At 32.8% G+C, this 24,313-nt stretch overlaps 1 protein-coding gene and 1 long non-coding RNA gene across 3 annotated transcripts; both read right to left on the bottom strand.

Moving 5' to 3' along the window:
- Positions 1-3,253: 3,253 nt before the first annotated feature.
- Positions 3,254-5,057, bottom strand: LOC139484570 (uncharacterized). Its single transcript, XR_011655121.1, has 2 exons — positions 4,366-5,057; positions 3,254-3,925 (listed from the first exon to the last, which is right to left on the bottom strand). It is a non-coding gene; the product is annotated as an uncharacterized lncRNA (long non-coding RNA).
- Positions 5,058-8,660: 3,603 nt separating this feature from the next.
- LOC139484569 (transmembrane protein 184C-like) lies at positions 8,661-23,843 on the bottom strand. 2 transcript variants are annotated; one of them, XM_071268340.1, is made up of 9 exons: positions 23,476-23,843; positions 22,751-22,787; positions 21,826-22,025; positions 21,213-21,287; positions 19,382-19,475; positions 17,430-17,542; positions 13,776-13,878; positions 10,814-10,994; positions 8,661-9,489 (listed from the first exon to the last, which is right to left on the bottom strand). In XM_071268340.1, the coding sequence occupies exons 1-9, from the start codon at positions 23,721-23,723 to the stop codon at positions 8,987-8,989; spliced, it is 1,554 nt and encodes a 517-aa protein (XP_071124441.1). In that variant the 5' UTR covers positions 23,724-23,843; the 3' UTR covers positions 8,661-8,986. The 2 variants fall into 2 exon arrangements, with proteins under 2 accessions (XP_071124441.1, XP_071124442.1); XM_071268341.1 differs by lacking the exons at positions 22,751-22,787; positions 23,476-23,843 and adding an exon at positions 22,339-22,445.
- Positions 23,844-24,313: the final 470 nt, after the last annotated feature.

Raw genomic sequence — 24,313 nt, 5'->3', positions numbered from 1 at the left:
AAATTAATAAACAGCTGCGCCATGAGCGCATGATACGCCCGACGTCTTGTGTGGAAGTTTTATGCAATAATCATAAATTGTTTCTGAGGAAGATTTAAGCAATAACTATTTATAGTTTTTGAGACACAGTGGGACATGTGAAACCCCCCCCCCCCCCATCCTGTTTTTTTTTACAAATATCACTGAAATAAAATTTTGAATCAAACCAAAAAGTATACAGATCTTTAAATTAGTATAACAAAGAAGTGTGTACAGTTTCAAGCAATAATCATAAATTGTTTTTGAGATACGGCGGGACATGTAACAAAAAACCTCCCCTTTTTTACAAAATACTCAATAACTCAAAAACAAAATTTCGAGTCATCACCAAAAAGTATACAGATCTTTAGATTAATATAACAAAGAAGTGTGTAAAGTTTTAAGCAATAAATCATAAATTGTTTTTGAGATACGGCACGACATGTAAAAAAACCCTCCCCCTTTTTTACAAAATACTCAATAACTCAAAAATGAAATTTTGAATCATCACCAAAAAGTATACAGATCTTTAGGGTGCTATAAACAGTTTCGTACTAAAAACTAGGGGTTATTCCCCGACTAAAAATAACCATGGAGGGAAACCCCTGTTTATTTACTTACTTGGTGAAAAAGTATCATGTTTTTTGTATTTGATTGTAAAAATTAGTTAATTAGCTTTCAATTAAAACAGGTTGAATGATTGAAATCATTTTAAAAATTATATTAAATATACATGTTTCGAGCGGAGACAACACTGTAAACAGTCTGTTTTTTTAGCAGTGAAAATTGAAAACCTATTTGCAGCCACTGTAGCTCTTTTCGGAGCAGGCGACCGTACCCTGAAACAAGATTTTTTTGAAAGGCCAGGTAAAAACCTACAAAATTCATACAGTTTTGATTATGAAAAATGTGCATGGATCATGTCTTCATGGGTGTGCACATGACATGATTTCAAGTTTTTTATGTTAAAATTATACCTTTTTTCCTCCATGTTCATTGGATGAAATTTTTATAATAAATTAAAAGTACACATTATTTTTATTTCATTATAAACTAGAGAACATTCTGATTCCAGTGATATCTAGTTTTATACAAGTATCTTTATTAATCAGTCCACCAGTAAGGGTCACATATGCATGGTCCCTCAAAACATGACGTCATAGAAAAAAACTGTTGATTGCACCCTTAGAATAATATAACAAAGAAGTGTGTTAAGTTTTAAGCAATAATCATAAATCGTTTTTGAGATACGGCACAACATGTAAAAAAAACTCTCCCCCTTTTTTACAAAATACTCAAAAACACAAAAATGAAATTTTGAATCATCACCAAAAAGTATACAGATCTTTAGATTAATATAACAAAGACATGTGTAAAGTTTTAAGCAATAACCATAAATCGTTTTTGAGATATGGTGCGACATGTAAAAAAAACCTCCCCCTTTTTTACAAAATACTCAATAACTCAAAAATAAAATTTTGAATCATCACCAAAAAGTATACAGATATTAAGATTAATATAACTAAGAAGTGTTTAAAGTTTTAAGCCATAATCAAGAATCATTTTTGAGATACGGTGTGACATGTGAAATCAAAGCGCGAAAGCGCTGTAAAGGCAGTTAATTACAGGTTGTGTGTATTTCTAGTCCAGTTATATCATTATCTTCCATAGAACAGAGGTGGTTTGTAGTATTTAAGATTTAGAGTTCTCTTGTACCTAGTTCACCTATATCTATAGTCTACTGTTTACAGTATATTTTCTGTACCTCGCCATGAAATGCATTTTTAAGACATAAGAACTTTTCCTTTTTAATGTAATTAAAACTATTTTTAATTATTGATTATATACACATATTCAATTACTCCTATCCTATGAAAAATAATTCACAAAGATTGACTAGTCTCCGTTCTGTGTGTATTGCTAGAACATCAAGTAACATAATGGTTAATGTACATAGTAACATGTCAACTCTTTTGAAGACAGAACTTTTTTAAAATTCTCCCTCCAAGCAAAATTATTTTTCAGTATAAACATGATAAAGTTATCTACCTGTATTAATGACCTAGAGACTCTCAAGAGCCTGTGTCGCTCACCTTGGACGGTCTATGTGCATATTAAACAACGGACACATATAAAATGACAAAATTGTGTTTTTGATGATGGGGATGTGTTTGTAGATCTTTCTTTACTGAACATTCTTGGTGCTACTATTATCTCTATCTATAATAAACATGGCCCAGTATTTACAGTTGAAAATATTTTTTAAAAATTAACAAAAAATACAAAAATTTATGAAAATTGTTAAAAATTGACTATAAAGGGCAATAACTCTTTAAGGGGTCAACTTAAAATTTTGGTCATATTGACTTATTTGTAGATCTTACTTTGCAGAACATTATTGCTGTTTACAGTTTATCTCTATCTATAATAATATTTAAGATACATTTTTTTAATAACCAAACTCTGCAAAATTTCCTTCAAATTACTAATTTGGGGGCAGCAATCCATCAACGGGTTGTCAGATTTGTCTGAAAATTCCTGGGCAGATAGATCTTCACTGAAGAGACAATTTCAACCTATGTCAGATTTGCTCTAAATGCTTTGGTTTCAGAGTTATAAGCCAAAATCTACATTTTACCTGTATGTTCTATTTTTGGCCATAGTGGTCATCTCGGTTGGTTGACCAGGTCTAACCACACATTTTTTAAATTAGATACCGCAATGATGATTTTGGCTAAGTTTGGTTAAATTTGGCACAGTAGTTTCAGAGAGGATTTTTTGTAAAAGTTTATGGACGACGAAACCAAGTGATGAGTCAGGTCAGGTGAGCTAAAAAGGAGTTTTTAATCAAGGTAACAATAACATCTGGTGGCCATAAAAGCTGTCTCATTAGCATTTTAACCACTTCCCATATTTGCTTTTAAGACAATAGAAGAAAATTATTCAATGCAAAAACAAAACTTACTTGTATATATGAAATTCTCTTTACAGTATAAGTTTTTCTCATTGTTGGAAATTGTACAGTAGTACAGTCCTGTAACTGCTTATACCCATTTCTTATCCCCTTTAGTTTGATAAACTCACAGAATATCATATATTTACATTGTGCCACATCTCCTTATTTTTATATGCATTACAATAACATGAACAATTGTAATTCAAATCTATATATCAAAGCAAAATGAATTTCACTACTTTCATTCATGCATCCTTTGGAAAAATATAAGTTCTAAAATGACACAATATATGTTTATTTATATAAAAATAATATTTAGTTTTCGACTCTTAACAGGTATAAACAAGAATGTGTCCCCAGTACACGAATGCCCCACTCGCACTATCATTTTCCATGTTCAGTGGACCGTGACATTGGGGTAAAAACTCTAATTTGGCATTAAAATTAAAACGATCATATCATAGGGAACATGTGTACCAAGTTTGAAGCTTGACCAAAAACTTTAACCTGAAGAGGGACAGACGGATGGACGAACGGACGAACGGACACACAGACCAGAAAACATAATGCCCCCCTAATATCGTAGGTGGGGCATAAAAATGCACAGCTGTGTCATGATTTGTGAAATCTGTGCTGAAAACATAGGCATTTATGGTGTTTGAGTAATTCCATCTGTGAAGCTCAACATTAGCTCGTCAGTTGGTGGTGGACAGTTATAAATCTTTCCTGCAGGATGAATGTACATCTGTTCAGGAAAACCAATTTCACAAATCAAAACTTTCCTCTAGATTTCTCCTACAATATTCATCCAGTTTAGTTCTTTTGGTTTAACAGGACACCGTCCTGATTTTTAATTTTGTAAACCATTCAGTCTCTTGCTTACAAATGGTGCATGAAAATAGGATGGGAATGCATGGCAGTAGACAAGTCTCTATAAAGTGGGTATGTGCCCTGAAAAAAGTTTTATAACATTAGCTTTTTTGAAACTTGTGAAAGACTTGTGCAACACACATACCTAAATAACTTTAACATAGGTGGAGAGCATCATTCATGTCAATGTTTTGTTCCTGTTTACATTGTCATTGATATTTTTCAAGAAAGCCCGAGGCATAGCTCATGAATTCTTGTCATTAGACATTACAACCGAAATTTACATAATTACTGCTAAAAAAGTATAATATATCTCTTGTAGAAAAACCATACAATTGTAGTATTAACCAAAAAATGTCAAACAGATGATATTGAATCGTAATCCTAAAAGTTATGACGTCTTGAATTCACCCCCCTTTTTATTCTAAAACGATAATTGCGGTTGCAAACAGACTTTGGTTTACTTGCATGGCGATTATATAAATAACAGTATATATTTCTTAAAGAAAATAAAGTTTTACCATGAATAGTTTCCTGAACGTAGTCGTTTTCAGTAAAATGTGCCTTGCAAACATCAGCTGATTGATATGGGTTCTACGATTGCATCGCACATGACAATCTACGTTTTCCTTCTTATTAAGTCATTTAGAAATGCAAGTCCTCCTCTTAAATGACACTCAGGTACACACCAACAAGGACTAGGCATCGTTAATTGTGTGATTGTTTTGCAGTGCAAAAACGGAAGTTAAGGACGGAACTGACTGGTCTCATTAATAAGAGACAAGAAGAATTTTAGAGACAAACAGCGACAAGAAGTTTAATTTAGTGACGAAGCGACAATAACTAACAAGGGACAAGCGAATCGTAATTCTCTCACGAGGCTATTCTCATTTGATGTGATAGGGTGAAGCTACACCTATCAAATATGTCCCTATGAAAAAGAAGAATTTCACTGTTAGAAAGGAAATGATATTGCATGGTTTTGATTCAATAAATTCTTTAAAAGGAAATTGATTTTTTTTTGTTTTGATGGCCATTTTTTAGCGTGTGCATAAAATATATTTTTTTTTATATCTAATAAAAACTTATCCCTTTCTTCTTAATAAAAACATATTTTTATCTATCAATGTACAGTAATATAAAAAATGTTTTATAACCGCCCCTATAATAAAAAATAATGCATGTTTTTTTTAATATCTATGGGGAATAAGTTGTTGCACTTTATTTATGTATAGTCGCTATATAGTCTTCTTGACGCTTCTTCTCGCTAAATTAATTATATTGTCGCTTCTTATCGCTATTTTAATTTTATTGTCGCTTCTTATCACTTTTTGACGCTTCTTGTCTTTAATTAGTGGAACCCTATTCAGGAACGATAATTTCATATTTTACATAACTGAGACCGAAATAACTATAACGTCATACGGCTTCACGTACAGAAATACTTTAAATTGTATATTATGCAATATAATTCACGGTCAGTCGACTTTTAATTATAATATCATGTTATATCAACGAGTGAAATGATTTTAAAATATCTTTAGATCGCAAATAGTACTCGAAATTGAACGGACCTCTTTCCACACGGAATTCGAATAATGATAGTTTGTAATCAGATTGACTGCTTATAATGCAAAAGACACATTAATAAACAAATTTTTAAAACGAACAATACACACTGATCGTTTCTTTATTTCCCAATGTAAATGAAAGGAACAAAAACCAATACATACCACAAAAAGTAGAGGAGAAATTTAAACATTTCCGGATCTATTTCTTGCAAAATGACCCCCAGCAAAGATCTGCGTAAGGAAAGATGAACCTCATGACTTGAAAGTCAGGCCTTAATGCACTGCCTTTAAAAAACCACACCCCTTTTTTAGTTACAAAGTGCCGTAACTCAAAAAGTTTTAATCTTATTTTCACCAAAAAGTATACAGATCATTTGACCATCATAAGAAACAACTATATTAAGTTTCATGAAATTTGGATAAGTCATTCTCAAGTTACGGTGCGACATGTTTACGCTGGACAGACAGACGGACAGACGGACGGACGGACGGACGGACACCGGATATTTGTATACCATAATACGTCCTGTCAAAATTTTGACGGGCGTATAAAAATGATGTGTAAAGTGAACAAAAATCTTAATCTGAAACTTGTCATGATAAAACAATACACCATATATCAAATCGATTTTTTTAAGCATGACGAAAAAGGATGTGGGAAAACTGATTTGCCAGACTGACAGATGGACAGACAGACAGCACACCTGAAGTCCACTTTGGGCTTCGACTTTGTCAGTAGGGGACTAACTAGAGGCTCTAAAGAGCCTGTGTCGCTCACCTTGGTCTATGTGCATATTAAACAAAGGACACAAATGGATTCATGACAAAATTGTATTTTGGTGATGGTGATGTGTTTGAAGTTCTTTCTTTACTGAACGATTTTGCTTCTTACAATTATATCTATAATGAACTTTGCCCATTAGTAACAGAGAACTATATTTGGTAAAAATTTACATAAATTTACCAAATTAATGAAAATTGTTAAAAATTGACTATAAAGGGCAATAACTCCTAAACGGGTCAACTGACCATTTTGGTCATGTTGACTTATTTGTAGATCTTACTTTGCTGAACATTATTGCTGTTTACAGTTTATCTCTATCTATAATAATATTCAAGATAATAACCAAAAACAGCAAAATTTCCTCAAAATTACCAATTCAGGGGCAGCAACCCAACAACCGATTGACCGATTCATCTGAAAATTTCAGGGCAGATAGATCTTGACCTGATAAACATTTTTATCCCATGTCAGATTTCCTCAAAATGCTTTGGTTTTTGAGTTATAAGCCAAAAACTGCATTTTACCCCTTTGTTCTATTTTTAGCCGTGGCGGCCATCTTGGTTGGTTGACCAATTCATGCCACACATTTTTTAAACTAGATACCCCAAAGATGATTGTGGACAAGTTTGGATTAATTTGGCCCAGTAGTTTCAGAGGAGAAGATTTTTGTAAAAGATTACTTTAATTAACGAAAAATGGTTAAAAATTGACTATAAAGGGCAATAACTCCTAAACGGGTCAACTGACCATTTTGGTCATGTTGACTTATTTGTAGATCTTACTTTGCTGAACATTATTGCTGTTTACAGTTTACCTCTATCTATAATAATATTCAAGATAATAACCAAAAACAGCAAAATTTCCTCAAAATTACCAATTCAGGGGCAGCAACCCAACAACCGATTGACCGATTCATCTGAAAATTTCAGGGCAGATAGATCTTGACCTGATAAACATTTTTACCCCATGTCAGATTTGCTCTAAATGCTTTGGTTTTTGAGTTATAAGCCAAAAACTGCATTTTACCCCTATGTTCTATTTTTAGCCGTGGCGGCCATCTTGGTTGGTTGACCGGGTCACGCCACACATTTTTTAAACTAGATACCCCAATGATGATTGTGGCCAAGTTTGGTTTGATTTGGCCCAGTAGTTTCAGAGGAGAAGATTTTTGTAAAAGTTAACGACGACGGACGACGGACGACGACGGACGACGACGACGGACGCCGGACGCAAAGTGATGGGAATAGCTCACTTGGCCCTTCGGGCCAGGTGAGCTAATAAGGATACGTCTACAAAATAAACACAGAACGGAAACTTTTGTCAGGATCATAAAAAATGTTGGTGAAAAAACTGTCAAAAAAGGTGCAATTTGGGTACTCTCACATAAGTATAAATTGAATACTATACAGTTATTATATAGTCAGACTCCACTTTTAATCATCCTGGCATGTGTCTTAAACTTGCTAGTTGATCACCAGGTAATTGCCAATATCCTTTTATTGCTGTATATATGTTGTGTACAAGATGTAAGTTTGTACAAATTATAATTTGTACAGGGTTTTTGTACAAATTATAAGTTTTTTGACATCTACCTTATTGCAACAGGTGATACAGGTTTATCTTATAAAATGTACTAGTGTAATGTTTTAAATTCAAAAAAAAATACTTCAACCTAACATTTAGTGCTATTCTCCTTGTCTTCAAACTGGAAATGAGGATACCTGAATGGTTTAAATTCTAATTTTATTTTTTTCCTTATACAATATTCATATAAATATGCGAACCAAAAGACTGTGTGCTCGCATCATCCATCTTTGTTCAGCAGGTTATTAAACACTGATAACTTGTACAAAAATTCTGTACAAATTATAATTTGTACAACATTACAACTTGTACACAACATATACAGTCTAATCCTAAACACCTTCATTGATTACTCCAGACTAATTACCTGTTTACCTTTCGACACAAAATCAATAACAGGAAATGATGACTTCCCTTTTCTCTGACTTTTTTAATATCAATTTCGAATTTCTCAGACTTTTTCTCTATCGATCTGTATCAATTTTGTAAAATGTCTACTGAAAAATTTTGGGTTGACATTTTCAAAAGCGGAAGATTTCAAATTTGAACAGAAGGGACAGAAGAGGGTCTGAAAAGTGGAAGATTTTGACTCCCACCGGAAGAATCAGATGTATGTAGTCTGAAAAATTAAGCAGAGTCATGTTATTATTTAAAACTTATAAGTGACTACAGCACAAACTTGCATTCCCTAAAAAAGAGGGAACTCAGAAGCAGTGTGCATATTCAATTTGCAAGCTTGGCTTTAACTTAAGTTATTACAAAAATTGATTTTCTAAAACATCAATTTATATATAATTGTATAAACCGTTACACTAATTCAGTGTAATTAAAAAAAAATGTCTTTTGACTTCAGATTTGCGATCAGAAGACATGGGTATTTGAATAATAGCACTATTTTTATTACTATAAAATAAATAATTACATTCAAAAACAATGAAAATGAAAGACGTAATTAAAAATGTTGGCAATTATATGCACATTTGAATATAAAACATTGATATTAAGTAGCTATGGCACTGAACAGAAAGAAAAAACATATAATTGGTAGAATAACGTGATGCTGTTCTCACAATGATCTAAAAATAGCAACATATTCATAAGTTTACTTGAATTTCATTGCATTAGTTTAAAATCTTAATTTGTATACTGTAGTTACCATACTAACAACAATGAATGCATTTAACTTATAGTTATAATAAAACATTATACAACAGGAGTGTCATCAGTATTTTCTGTCGACATATCAACCTGTATAGAACCTGTCTGGTCTGTATCTATTGTTCTATCGTTTATACCGCTATGAACTTCTACTTCAATTAACCCTTCTGTTTGTTTATTATCACTTTTGTTACTTTCTTCCCGATTGGATGATACACTAACTACATTTGTTTTACAACTGTCTATTGGTCCATTAATTTCCTTTTTATCACTAGTCACATGATCTTTGTGTCTTACCCTTACATCTGTCTGAGTATCATTGCTATAATTAGTTTCTGAACTGGAACCAAACACAATGTAATTATTCATTGATTCAGAAGGAACTGATCTTTTATGAGTTATCTCCCTTTGTTCTAGTGAAGCTGTATCCCAGTCACTGGGACCCCCATCAGAAGTATAGTTACTCTGACTGTCTTTTATTAATGGTGTCCGTTCTGTATCATTGGTTTTTATTCTTGGTTTACTCACTGTTTTCTTTACTGCTTTACCTGAAATGTCAAAGAAAATATTATATCACACTGGAGACAAATTATAAAACAACATTGGACACAACAAAAGACTGTTACTTTCAACGACAATCATCTTGTAAAACCTGGGAACAATATATCTAAAGGGAAATGAATCTGACAGGCTTTTCAGAATAAAATTGATAAAATCTCGAACTTCTTGAGACTTTGCGAGATTAATGGATTTTGGTAGCTAGCGTCTGACTGAAAAATGATTGGAAACTGTTCAATAAATTAACCAAATTATTCTAATCGTAAATAAATATAAGTTTTATCATAAAGAAGACATATTTTGTCATACAAAACGACCATAATAAGTGTGATATATTTGATGTGAAGTGTTTTATAATGGTCTTCAAATTTGGGATACAATCGACGCCATCTTTTATTACCCTGTTTGCATTCTGTACAATTCTGTGATGAAATGATTGCTATTATAACAATTTTAAAGTAACAGATTACAAGTTCCATAAACTGGCATTTCTGTAAAAGATGTTTGAATGACATTTTATATATATTATCAGAAATAGGGATAAAAGTGAGTACGTTTAAACACGTGTCCGTATCCCTTTTGCTGTTTTGATTACCTATGACCACGACGATAAAATCGCAAACAATTATGTAGTGTCAAGTCCTGTCTATATATATGTTCCTGGTAAAATCCACAGCAAATCATACAAACAAACAAGGTTATATTTTAATGGTGTTCAAACTAAAATTTAAATTGTCTGCAATCTTTCTGTTAAGCCTGCATTAATTTAAGATATTTGGTAGCCCTTTGACAAAGAAAAGTGCTAGAAAGTATTCATTTTCCTTGCATTTCTGCAATGCCTGATCATGCTGATACAGATGAATAAATATTGTTGACATGTCATTAAAAGTTAAAGACAATTGCTAAGCTTTCTTTATTTTTAGTTTAAGGGAACTTTATCCTCTTGGACATAAAACACTGCTAGAACATATCATTTATCAAACTTTTGTTTTCCAACCCTGAATCTATTTATTAGATCATACAGGTTATTTTAAAAAATTACAAATAAATTGATATCATAGACAATTACATTTTCTAAATAAAAGCTGCACAACTCATTTTTTTTTCTTGCTCTAATTTCAAACTCAAGATGATACAAAGATGTAAAATTGACACAAACTGTATAAACGCAATGAAATGAAGAGAAAAATGGATTCACAGAATAAGACAAAAGTACTTGTTAACTATATCATTAGCAAATATTAATAATGATCTCTGATGCGGACATATGCATTCTGGTATTAGGTAGACTTATACAGTCTTGTCAAGACTTACTTATTATTTTCGCATGTTCCAGTACATCATCCCTCATGTCTGAGACATCCCACATGGACAGGAAGGCTTCACAGCAGTTAGACTGGTGTACATTCTCCTCCGTCACGATGAATGGTTTGTGGGAAAATGAGTAGTAATGGGCAATGGCCGCTATAAACATTTCTACACAGATAATAAAATCCTGTAAAGAAAATCAAAGTACTGACAATACTGTTATCAACATTTCTACACAGATAATAAAATCCTGGAAAATAAAATCAAAGTACTGACAATACTGTTATCAACACTTCTACAAATCAAGGATCGAAAATGAAAGTACTGACAAAACTGTTCTAATCCTTTCATTATGATGCAATGAATTCATTTATCATGTTTATATTTTCATTGGTTATATATTTTGTTGATTTAATGGGTATAGGTAAACCAAGAATTTGGATGTTCATCAAAGCACAAATTATCTAAAAGTTTGTATGCAGATTTGGGAAAAAAACACAAAATCAAATATCCACAAAAATATTCCCTCAATCCACCAAAAAATGGTCTGCACAAAAATAAATGAATCCACAGTATATAAATGGCATAGTAATCCACAACCATCAAAAGAATAGTCTTATATTGAAGACTTTCATTTGACACATAAAGTGTTTTCTAATGTTAAAGCAGTCTTAGGTTGCTATCTCAATGACATATATATCTCTATATCTCCTTTTTTCAGATATATTAAAAGTCCTAGCTATCTCACTATCATTTCTACATTGAGTTCATTATAAATATTTGAACCAAATCTGTGGAAATAATTTTTGTATTTTTCCTTCGATACTTTCGTATGTTCATTTTTGAACTGACCCCACTGCATGGTTATGTATTTTACTCAATTGAGAGTGCCATATCATCAAAAAACAAGAATGTGTCCCAAGTACAGGGATGCACCACTCACACTATCATTTTCTATGTTCAGTGGACCTTGAAATTGGGGTAAAATCTCTAATTTGGCATTAAAATTAGAAAGATCATATCATAGGGAACATGTGTACTTCAACTTCATCAAAAACTACCTCAACCAAAAACTTCAACCTGAAGCGGGACAGATAGACAAAAGAATAGAGGGATGAAGGAATGGACAGATGAAGGGAGGGACGAATGGATGAATGGAGACACAAACCAGAAAACACGATGCCCATAAATGGGGCATAAAAAACAAGAATGTGTCCCCAGTACACGGATGCCCCATCCGCACTATAATTTTCTATGTTCAGTGGACCGTGAAAATGGGGTTAAATCTCTAATTTGGAATTAAAATTAGAAAGATCATATCATAGGGCACATGTATACTAAGTTTCAAGTTGATTGGACTTCAACTTCATCAAAAACTACCTTGACCAAAAACTTTAACCTGAAGCCAAAAACTTTAACCTGAAATTTGCACTATCATTTTCTATGTTCAGTGAACCGTAAAATTGGGGTCAAAACTCTAATTTGGCATTTAAATTAGAAAGATCATATCATAGGGCACATGTATACTAAGTTTCAAGTTGATTGGACTTCAACTTCATCAAAAACTACCTTGACCAAAAACTTTAACCTGAAGCCAAAAACTTTAACCTGAAATTTGCACTATCATTTTCTATGTTCAGTGAACCGTAAAATTGGGGTCAAAACTCTAATTTGGCATTTTAATTAGAAAGATCATATCATAGGGCACATGTATACTAAGTTTCAAGTTGATTGGACTTCAACTTCATCAAAAACTACCTCGACCAAAAACTTTAACCTGAAGCGGGACAGACGGACGAACGGACGAACGAACGGACGAACGAACAGACGGACGAACGGACGCACAGACCAGAAAACATAATGCCCATAAATGGGGCATAAAAATACAAACAGGCAAACAATAGTACACAAAACACAATAGAAAACTTAAGACTAAGCAACACAAAACCAACCAAAAACTTGGGGTATCCTAAGGTGCTCTGGAGGGGTAAACAGATCCTGCTCCACCTGTGGCACCTGTCGTGTTGTTCATGTTAAATGTCTTATTTTGTAGGTTACTTTACTGATAGGGGACTGGATTGTTGTAACAACATGAGGAACATTTCTGCTATCATCTGTGTAACAGATCCTTTATCTGTTGATAATTTCCATCAGGCAGTGTATCCAGCAGTTTTCTATACTTGCAATTGAATTGATATTTTCAATATTGTAACAAGAATGTGTTAATAGTACACAGATGCCCAACTCGCACTATCATTTTCCATGTTCAGTGGACAATGAAATTAGACTTGGAAATAAAATAAGAAAGATCCTATCATAGGGAACATGTGTTCTAAATTTCAAATTAATTGGACTTTCACTTCATCACAAACTACCTTGACCAAATTTTTTAACCTGAAGTGTGCATTATCATTTTCTATGTTCAGTGGACTGTGCAATTGGGGTCAAAACTTTAATTTGGCATACAAATTAGAAAGATCATATAAAAGGGAACATGTGTACTTAATTTTAAGTTGATTGGACATCAACTTCATCAAAAACTACCTTGACCAAAAACTTCAACCTGAAGTGAGACAGACGAAAAGACAAATGAAGGAACGGATGAAGGGTCACCATACAGCCTTTAACAATGAGCATAGTCATCTATAAAAAGTCCCAGAATGACAAATTTATGTAAAACAAGAAAACTTGCAGCCTGATTTATGTACAAAACAGAGAATAGAAAACTATTTAATGTCTGTTTTGTTTTTATCCTGAATATTCCTGAAGTTTTTGCCACTAAACTGAAGAAAACAAAAACAAATTTTGGTGTAATAGTATAGTTATCTCAATGGCCATCCTACCACATCTCCTTATTTTCATATCAAAGCAAACATCAGTTACTCAATCAATTGATTTTGTTTACTTGTGAACTAATAGGCTGTTCTTTCACTGACTTTCCCCACCATTATTAAATTACTAAATATACCTGTAAGCCTGTAGCTACATCGGTGATACTGTGATAGAAATCCCAGGTCCCTCCACTTGGTATAACATCAAGTTTGACTAGTATTGCAATAGCTAGGGATTGCCTGAAAAAGATTAATAAACAAAATTCTCAAATATAGTTCTTCATTTGCAATCAGTGAAATGTCTATTATATAAAAGCAAAAGAAATCCACAGATTTCTCAGTTTTTACTTTTTGTCCTTTTTGGTTTACAAGCTCAAAATTTGTATGCCCCATTTATCAGGTCGGGACCACTACCTTATATGGAAATGCATAAATTAGCATACTTATGTTCTCGCACATGTAATTGTTTATTTACATGTGACGCAATTTATTTTTACCTAGGTTTTTGACCAATCCACCATATGAGTCACAATGCATGATGGACTACTACGTGTTTACAATCAACCAAGAACACGTGTTATTTACTGAAATACAACACATTTTTTCGTGCAATGAGGGATTCACAATTTCGCTTAGTTTTTCATTTTGTGTATCCTCATTTATAGTTCGTGATATAAAGTATTACTTCCATGCTCAGATTAACGAGGAGTTGTTTCTATGCGAAGAAAAAAGAGTTTGAATTACCCGATATATAGCCATTAACATGTTTGATGATGGCACAGAGATTTCATGTATTTGTCCACCAGAAGCAACGAAACAACAGCGAAAAAAACACAATTACCCATGAGACAAACTTACTGGTGTAAAGTAAGCCGTCGATAAAATGCAGCCGGTGCTGATATTCAAGAGTACAGCAATTTTCGTATAGATAGTTAAAGGCAAATGTGGGATCCTTGAATTTTGTGTTCGTAAAAATGGCGAATAAATATTTACATACATGGCAGTGTTAACAAAATCTATAAGTATTTTTGTTGGTCACATTTCAGTATATGGGACTTCTAAACTGTTCCTTTTTTTTAAGGTAGTGAAGCCAGCAACTGTAGTTTCAGTTTGTTCTTTTTTTAACGGGCTCGGACATTTGCCAAACTGAATAAAATCATTACAGCTGATTTCTTAAACCTGCAAAGAAAAACTTTGGTTGGCTTGCTTGCTTTGTTTGTATAGTACCTGTTGTTTATACAAGCTTTGAAAATAAGATTGACATCTTTAAACAATATATATATATAGGCATAGTTTAACTTGTATATTTTATATTTTGTACAATATACAAACAAAGCAAGCAAGCTAACCAAAGTTTTGCTCCACATGCATTAGGAAATAAGCTGTAATGATTTTATCCATATGTATGTGCGACAAGGTGGAAAATTTGATATGTTTTGTGAAAATTGCAGCGTTGGATCTATAATAAAAAAGAAGATGTGGTATGATTGCCAATGAGACAGCTGTCCACAAGAGACCAAAATGACACAGAAATTAACATTTATAGATCACCGTACGGCCTTCAACAATGAGAAAAGCCATAACCGCATAGTCAGCTGTAAAAGTCCCCGATATGACAATGTAAAACAATTCAAACGAGAAAACTAACGGCCTTAATTATATAAAAACAAATGAACGAAAAACAAATATATAACACATAAACAAACGACAACCACTAAAATACAGGCTCCTATACAATATTTTGTTTTTGATGGGATAGATTTCTTGTCCTTTTATATATTTAATTGGGCCTTCTTTTTTTTTTTTTTGGATTGTTTTACACAAGTAATTTTTGGGTCATTAATAGCTTACTTTTCAGCATTGGACCTATGACTGCTTACTTTACTAAATTATGTCTTTGTTGGAAAGATGTCTCATTTGGCACTCATACCTCACCTTCTTATTTCTATATACAAAGCTTAAGCATAGGTAATATGGCACCTACTATGATCCAGAGACTTTTAATATTGGAGATATTTTACATATGTCAACAGGACAGCAGCCGAACGATAAAAAACCTCTGAGGTATATTTTGTGATAAAATTAGCAACAAACGGATATTATCGATGGATGAAACTATAAAAAAATGTATTGAGCTATATACCGTACCCGCTCAGTGGCGGATCCAGGGGGCGGGTGTTCCGGGGGATGGACTTTCTTTTTTTGGACGATCAGTGCATTTGGATGGGGACATGTAGTTGGAACCCCCTCCGCTTTTGTCCAGGGTTAGGACCCCCTTTTAAAATGGCTGGACCCGCCCCTGCCGCTTTCATAGCACTTCTTTTTAGAATACTGAATATTATGATGTTCTTACTATTAGTTCAAGTCCTGATAAAAAAATAAATACACATTCAGTACAGAAAGAAGTGTTTCAATGAAAGTTTCGTGTTTTTCTAGGCAGAAATGATTTTGCAATGACATTATACAGGTTTAAAAGAGCTCAAATGATTTTCTTACTGGACAGTGGTCACTTCATTGGATATTTCACTGTGTAATGTCGTGAAATTAATGCAGGTTCAATTCATAACAATGCACAAAACCGGACTTCAACTACTTTTGCAAGGCGAAAAAGAAAGTCGAATCGTGAAGCCAATAAACAATATTTTTTTAATCTGAGCATGCAAATTGAAGATTACGTTATACATTTTACATTAAATATATTTGCAGAATAAAAACTTTGGTAATGAGAGTCCCAGACAATATATTAATTGACTGTTTTCCCACTAATTCCACGTGTTTTAAGTAGTAGTTTACTCGTAGTAGCCCACAATGCATTGTAGTTCATTGAGTCGATTGGTCAGTTTTTCAAGGCCATATTGGCTTTGTGTTTTGGAAATTACTATGCAAATATATTCTGACGTCAGAAAATCTAGAGTTCTCGACCTGTTTATGGGCATTATGTTTTCTGGTCTGTGTGTCCCTTTGTCTGCCTGTTCTTTTGTCAATCCCTCTGTCCCGCTTCTGTTTAAAGTTTTTGGTCAATCAGTTTTAGATGAAGTTGAAGTTCTATCAACTTGAAACTTAATACACATGTTCCTTATGATATGATCTTTCTAATTTTAATGCCAAATTAGAGTTTTGACCACAATTTCACAGTCCACTAAACATAGAAAGTGATAGTGCGATTGGGGCATCTGTGTACTATTGTCACATTCTTGTTTTTTAATAACTTTCAAATTCTCAAATATTTTGACCTCAATCATCACTGAAGAGAAATTCATTGTCAGATGCGCATCTGATGCAGTAACCATGGTACTGCTTATGTTATAAAGGTTTTGAAATTCATATTAATCCTGTATGAGTTATGAATTAGACTGCAACAAACAATTGCCATAACTAAGTATGATCCTAGCTATTCCAATAATTTGTACAGTCTCTATTGTTTCTTATCCTGTATGCTTTACTTGATACTTTACTGGAATCAGTACAAGTTTTTTGCATGATTTGAAAACATATTTTTCTAGTCTGGAACTAGAGGCTCCATTAAACTTATACTGCATACCTGAAATATATTACATATCTACTTTTTTATTCTATTTCAAATATGTATTTAGTTTTAAATGCATTAACCTACTTTGAAAAAATAAGTTGCATTACAGAAAACAAAGTTGAACACAAATGTTCTCAGTTTGTTGATAACACATCACATCTAAGATGATGATACATGCATTATTCTGTTAAAAGATTTGTTGGTGTTCTGTTGTTTTAATAGGTTATGTTTTGGAAAATATCTATCTCTTCTCTTTACTTACCAAAAACAGAAGAAGACAACAAATTTAACACACAGGAATTTAGGAACTGGATTTATTGGTGCTAGTTCTGTTTTCATTGCTTTATAAAATAAGACCAAACTATACATCGCTATCTGAAAGATAAAATCTAACTATAATACATAGCAATCTGATTTTGTTTTTATACTTTACTACATTTATATAGAAACCGCTATTTAAATATTCAAAAGAATTAATTTGGCAGATAACTAGTATACTATACAGGTAAAATAGCTACGGACGTTTTACGAATGTGGTAATAAATGTCCATAAAACATCCGTATTAAATACGGATGTATTACGGATGAAACGGGTACGTCCGTAAAACGTCTGTAAAAATACATCCGTAAAAAGTACATATAAAAACTGATGTAAAACGGATTGTCTGTTTCACGGACGTATCTTAAACAAACGTATTACGGACATTTCTGCAACATTTGTATTACGGACGTGGTACTAAACGTCCGTATTACGGACATGGTACTAAACATCTGTATTACGGACGTGGTACTTAACATTCGTATTACGTATGTTTTACGGATGAGAAGCAATGGACGCAAAACGTCTGTGGTACTATTCGTCCATAGACGTGCCATATAATATGAACGTATTACGGATTTTTAACGGACGTAAAACATCCGTAGCTATTTTACCTGTGTATACTGTATATGAAAATGCAAATAGTAGAAATAATCCTGTGATTAAGCAGGAAAATGGTTTTGGAATATGCACATAGTAAAAATCCATGTTAAAATTTGGCTAGTACGGGAACATAAATAGAAATAATTTGTTATTTTCAGTTGCAGTGCAGAAGACCCGAAAAACAATAAAACAACAAAAACATCATAACCTCATTATTGTACATTTTATGGCCTTCATCAAAATTCAATACTGGTATTAAAATTATTAAAAGTTGAAAATGTAATATTCCATCAGTTCCTTGATTAGATATTTTTGGATAATAACTTTAAATGAAGGCCATAATTTAATAACCCCCAAATTAAAGATCAGTCAGGCGTCCTTTATAAAAACCCTTTTTTGTAAGTACTGCAGAAATTCTAGGCCAATATATATTGTATTTATATCAAGTCAGGTTAAAGGATTGCTGTCTCATTGGTATTAACCATACAATTTGGATAATTATGTGATCTTCTGACTGACAGGACCATTCTCTTTTCTTAATTTTGTTTTGTTTAAATTCATTAAGGGGTATTGTGGATTTGTTATTATATATGGAATACCAATATTCATGGATTTGTTTGGTACAGATGAACCACAAATATAAATGTTCAAGGAAGTATAAATTGTCAAGAGGCTTGTATACAGACTTTTTATAAAACCAAGAAATCAAATATCCATCACGTACAAGTTACAACATTTTTTCTTAAATCCACAAAAAATGGTACCCATGAAAATTATTGAATCCACAGTAATTGAAATATGTCAATGTTGTTAAAGAAGATAACCTCTGAATGATAAAGATTTATGACAAAAATTTAAGTGCACTGGAAACATGTTTCCTGAATAACCAGATAAACAGTTTAACTGTCATGCTGATTATCATACCACACCTACCTATTTATTGATTCAATTTTTTTTTTATTTCTAAGCCATGATCTGCAAAAAAAAATGATGTTGTTCTCTCACATGTCTATGTTTTCAACTTGAAAGAAAATCATCAATGAAAATAAAACTTTGTTGAATTTATGTGTAGGAAGAGCTTTCTTTAAACTTAATCAGCAATGGTCCAATCCAAACAAGGATGTATAAATACCTGAATATATAAGGAACTATATAATGAAAGGGACCTATAAATAGGTACTGCAGTAATTCTAATAGTAGATTTTTGTAAGTCAGGTATTTCTTTAGATTATACACACTAGAAAATCCTACTTATATGCCACTCAATTTATATATAATGTGTTGTTACTTACGATCTGTGATATATTATTAATGATGACAAGATAAGACCAGGCAGATTTAAAATCAAAGTCTCCCTCGTGATATTTACCTCCCATCTCACAGGCTCTACAAACAAAAAACATTTACCGGTAAAAGCAAAGTCTCCCTAGTGATATTTACCTCCCATCTCACAGGCTCTACAAATAAAACACATATTTTTCCATATTTAAGTAAATGGCATTCATGCCATTGCAAATTTAAAAACCTTAGTAAGTGTGTTCACATACCCCACGCCCACACATTGTCACTGGAAAAATATATTAAATTCTAAGAAGAAAAAAATTAAATCATAATTTCCTGTCGATATGCACATCTACATAGTATTTCCTTATTATCTACAAAGTTCCAAGAAATTCTGTTGGGTGGTTTCAGAGGAGTTGGGATGACATACTGTTGCAGAAGTATACCATGTGTATACTGAGGCAAATAATTTTAAAAGGGCTTAACTCCTAAAACTATTTTGTTTCATAATTTCCTGTCGATATGTACATCTATGGAATGCCACAGCTGTCTTATATAGAACTCTGATATATATCTTTATGTTATTTTATTATTACTTGATGATATTTTGTCTTTACTTAGTATGGTTTTTATTTAACTCAATATGGAATAGTCATTACTTAATGATATTTTGATATTACACGATATGGTTTTGTCTTGACTTGATATAGTTTTGTCATTACTTAATATGGTTTTGACATAACTTAATGATGTTTTTATTTAACTCAATATAGAATAGTCATTACTTAATGATATTTCGATATTACCAGATATGGTTTTGTCTTGACTTGATATGGTTATGTCATTACTAGATGGGGTTTCACCATTATTTAATGTGGTTGTATCATTAGTCAATGTGGTTTTAACATTACTTGATGTGTATGTGACATAACGTAATGTGGTTCTTTTATTACATGATGTGGTTTTGTTATTTAGTAATGATGATTTGCCAATTCTTTATATAGAGATTAATACATGGCCTTTTCCATATCAGCCTGGGTATCATCCCGAGACCCCCATATCAGCCCGAGACGGAGTCGAGGTGCTGATATGGGTCGAGGGATGATACCCAGGCTGATATGGAAAAGGCCATGTATTAATCGCTTTATCATATACTTCCGAAAATAGTTTTATGTAAGGCAAATAAACTAATGCAATAACTAAAACAGTCAAACACTTTATAAAGAAAATTAAAATTATGAATCAAATATACTATAGTTGTCCAACAACAGCATTATACTCCTTATATATTTATGGTAACATTTCCTATAGAGGCATTTTGAAACATTGAAAATTTGGAAGAGTTTTACGATCATTACTACTCCATGTTTGTTGTACTATAAAATGGTTCATAATTGTCAATGGCATTTGTTAGCAAGTATTAAACTATCCCCACAAAAGTTCCCGTAAATTTTGACGTCGTCATAAAAAACATCTGACGTCACATTGGAAAAGTAAACAACCGATACCGGAAACACCGGAAGTAACTTGCACGAGAGGCACTGATATGGGTTTTTTGCACGAGAGGCACTTGATATGGGTTATCAGCCCGGGTGGGAAGATATGGCTTGTGCACTTCCGCCCATTACACATATGCAAAAGCTATCATATTAATGCTAAGTAATGATGTTTCAAAATTTGACGATTTTATACTACATGATGTGTTTGTTTCTGTATTTTATGTGGTCCTGTAATTTTTTGATATGGTTATCCATTACTTAATGACACTTAAACAACATCTTTTTATATTTGAATTTATTTAAATGTTATATCCATCTGTTTCAGTATTATAACTTAACTTACAAGGCAACAACTGTAGTTAGAGGTCTAACAATGGTATATTGTAGGGCTCCATGTTTACATCTTTGAATAAAATTTCTGAAAAAGAGAGGTCAAAGATCAGTGGTCAGATATCATTATAGAAGTAAGATGTTTTCTTAAGTAAGATAAAGCAATCATACTTTGCATACCTTCCATAAATTTTCAGAAACAAAAAAAGTCAAAGTTTAAAGGTTATAAAAGATCTTTCCATTCATTACCTCATGGATCCATGTGACCTCTGTTGGATATACAGGTTTAGGTTTTATCTATAGTCAGATATTCATATCAATATAAGTATTCATCCAATCTCCTTTACACATTGCTTCATTTATTTTATGCACTTCTGTAGAAAAAGCTTTTTGGAAAAAATCTATGCATTTATTTAATTTTATTATAATACTAGCCTCTATGTTGAAAGCTATACTTTGAGTCAATAACCTTTTATACATTGTGACTTGGATGGTGAATTGTCTCATTGACACTCATAACTCATCTTCTCAATACTATACAATATTTTGAATTAATGAAGATGTTGGATTTAGAGAACAAATATGTTTAACTGGACCTTTATATCTTTACAATGATCTAACCATACCTGTTTATTCTCCATGGCCGTATACAGCACAGAGGACAGATATGTGTGACTGGATCTTTCTGTTCAAAGTGTTGTAGTTGATGTTGATTATTGAGATACTGTAAGAGGTATGCCATGAAGTTATAGATCACATAGGCTTCATAACATTCTCTGATTGTGTCTAAATATATGGCAGCATGTGGGAAACGAAGGGCAAACCACTGTAATAAAAGTGAAATAAATGTTATTACATTCCTCTTTGTTCATCTAAGTATATGGCAGCATGATAGAAATGAAGGGCAAACCACTGTAATAAAAGGGAAATTGGTGTTATTGTATTCCTCATTGTTTGTCTAAATATAAACGTGGTAAAGCAAGATGCATGTATAAAGAGAAAAATAACCATTTTAAAAGTCAAATTAAATTATCAAATGTCTCTTTTGAAGTCTTATTATATGGAAATGAGGAAAAAAACATTTTGATAAAAGTGTTATTTTTGTTTTCTTTTAGCAATGTTTAGTGTCTATATCATACAGTCTTGACAGTATATCTGGTTAATAATAACATATCACAATTGGTGGCATGTTAAAATAACAACATTAATAAAAATAGAGCACTAGCACTGCAATGCTATAAATTATTAATATTATTTGTATATTTAATGAGGTTTTGTAAACAACTGGCATCATGTACATTATTACATATGATGTATGACATTTGATTTGAACAGACCACCAAGGTGATTTAGACGTTAGCATCCTTTACACATGTTACACTTGTCTATCTCAACCTCATCTTTTGGGTTTTTTTGTATCGTAGGGTTTCTGTCTCATTGATAAAAACATCGGTTTTTCCATATTTCATAAGCTCATCTAACATACATATATTTCTCTTTTTTTATATCTTTTTAAACATGTTAAATTGCCAAATTAAAATCTGAACTTACTGCATTTACTCCATAAATTGGCACCATCCACAAGATTCTGAAAAAGAAAATATAAAACGTTAATGACAGACAGAGACAGAGACAGACAGACAGACAGACAGACAGACAGACAGACAGACAGACTGAGACTGAGACTGAGACTGAGACAGAGACAGACAGACAGACAGAGACAGATACACAGACAGACAGACAGACAGACAGAGACACAGACAGACAGACAGACAGACAGACAGAGACAGACAGACAGAGACAGACAGACAGACAGACAGAATCTGTGCAGAAATCTACTTCTGTTTCCTGTCTTGGTTGCATGAGACTTTGAATAAAATGCATATTTATCAGTCTAACAAAGGAACTTAATACTAATTCATTTTTAAAAATTGTTTGTTAAAAAAAAAAGTTACTAGATGACAGCGTTTCTTTGTTTACATTTAAAATGACGTCATTAAACTTAACGTCACAACTAAAATCCCTAACAATAGAACCAAAATCGGAAACGTTACAGTATTTCCGTTTCTCTTTTTAACATGTTTGATTTTTTTTTTAAATCATAGACTTCGTGCCCATTCACAGGTAATGCCTGCCTCATATTCAGGACTAAATGTGTATTTATTTGATGTATCTAGATCTGATGTTAGTCCAAATAATTATGACGTCTGAATTTGGACTAGATCTGATGTATAAATTAATTAATTACAGTACTTGTGACATAAAAAAAAGGTTACCTAATGATGTGACGCTGAAGATTTGGCTGTGTATAGTTTACAAGATGTTGTAACATTCCAAATAATGAAATAGGTAACGCACAGAGTACAAAGATACCCGAGGCAAACCAGGCTTGTACATGGGTTGGTTTGTCAGCTCTGTTCAGTTCTATGATACACAAGGGAAGTGCAACAAACAGAGCCAAGATAAAATAGAGGAGGATAATAAAAGGCCGTATCCAAAGCCTCCAGTCCCTTCGCAAGTCCATCTTTCTCACGGACACTGCTGATACTGTGGGAGTGTTTCCTTGTGGTTTGTTGATAAATCATAATGTAGTGAAAGAAAACACAAGAAACCTTCCAAATATACTAATCATGGTTAGAAAAATGCTTCGTAAGTTTTATCCTGTAACTCAAACGTTTAGAAGATTATGTTTTTTCGGGCACCTTGTTCTAGGGATGCGGATACAACACCGCTAATACATTAACGTTAATTGTGTGTGTGGGGGGGGGGGGGGGGGGGGGGGGGGGGTCATAAATACTTATTTTCGTTGCTCTTCACTGCTCATCAGATTATAAATGTAGGCAAACTGTAGATCGATGGCTAATTTGTTCACCAGCGGGCTCACTTAATTAAAGACATGATTGATGAGTTGATTGATTGCTTTTCAAACCACTTTCAACACTAAATAACTTCTTCTTTCTTCTTTAATTACGGAATATCAACTTTTTTAGGAATGCTATTGTCGAATCCGGCACATGAGGTTGCTATGAGTTGATTTATTTTTTTCTTTTATTTATGGTATCCGGTCGTTCCGGCCCCAAACCGATCCGGCCCCAAGTCAATCCGGCCCAAGTC

The sequence above is a fragment of the Mytilus edulis genome, chromosome 8, assembly GCF_963676685.1.
Source record: "Mytilus edulis chromosome 8, xbMytEdul2.2, whole genome shotgun sequence".
Taxonomy (NCBI): domain Eukaryota; kingdom Metazoa; phylum Mollusca; class Bivalvia; order Mytilida; family Mytilidae; genus Mytilus; species Mytilus edulis.
The sequence above is the reverse complement of the archived record's forward strand: the minus strand, read 5'-3'. Positions and strand labels throughout refer to the sequence as shown.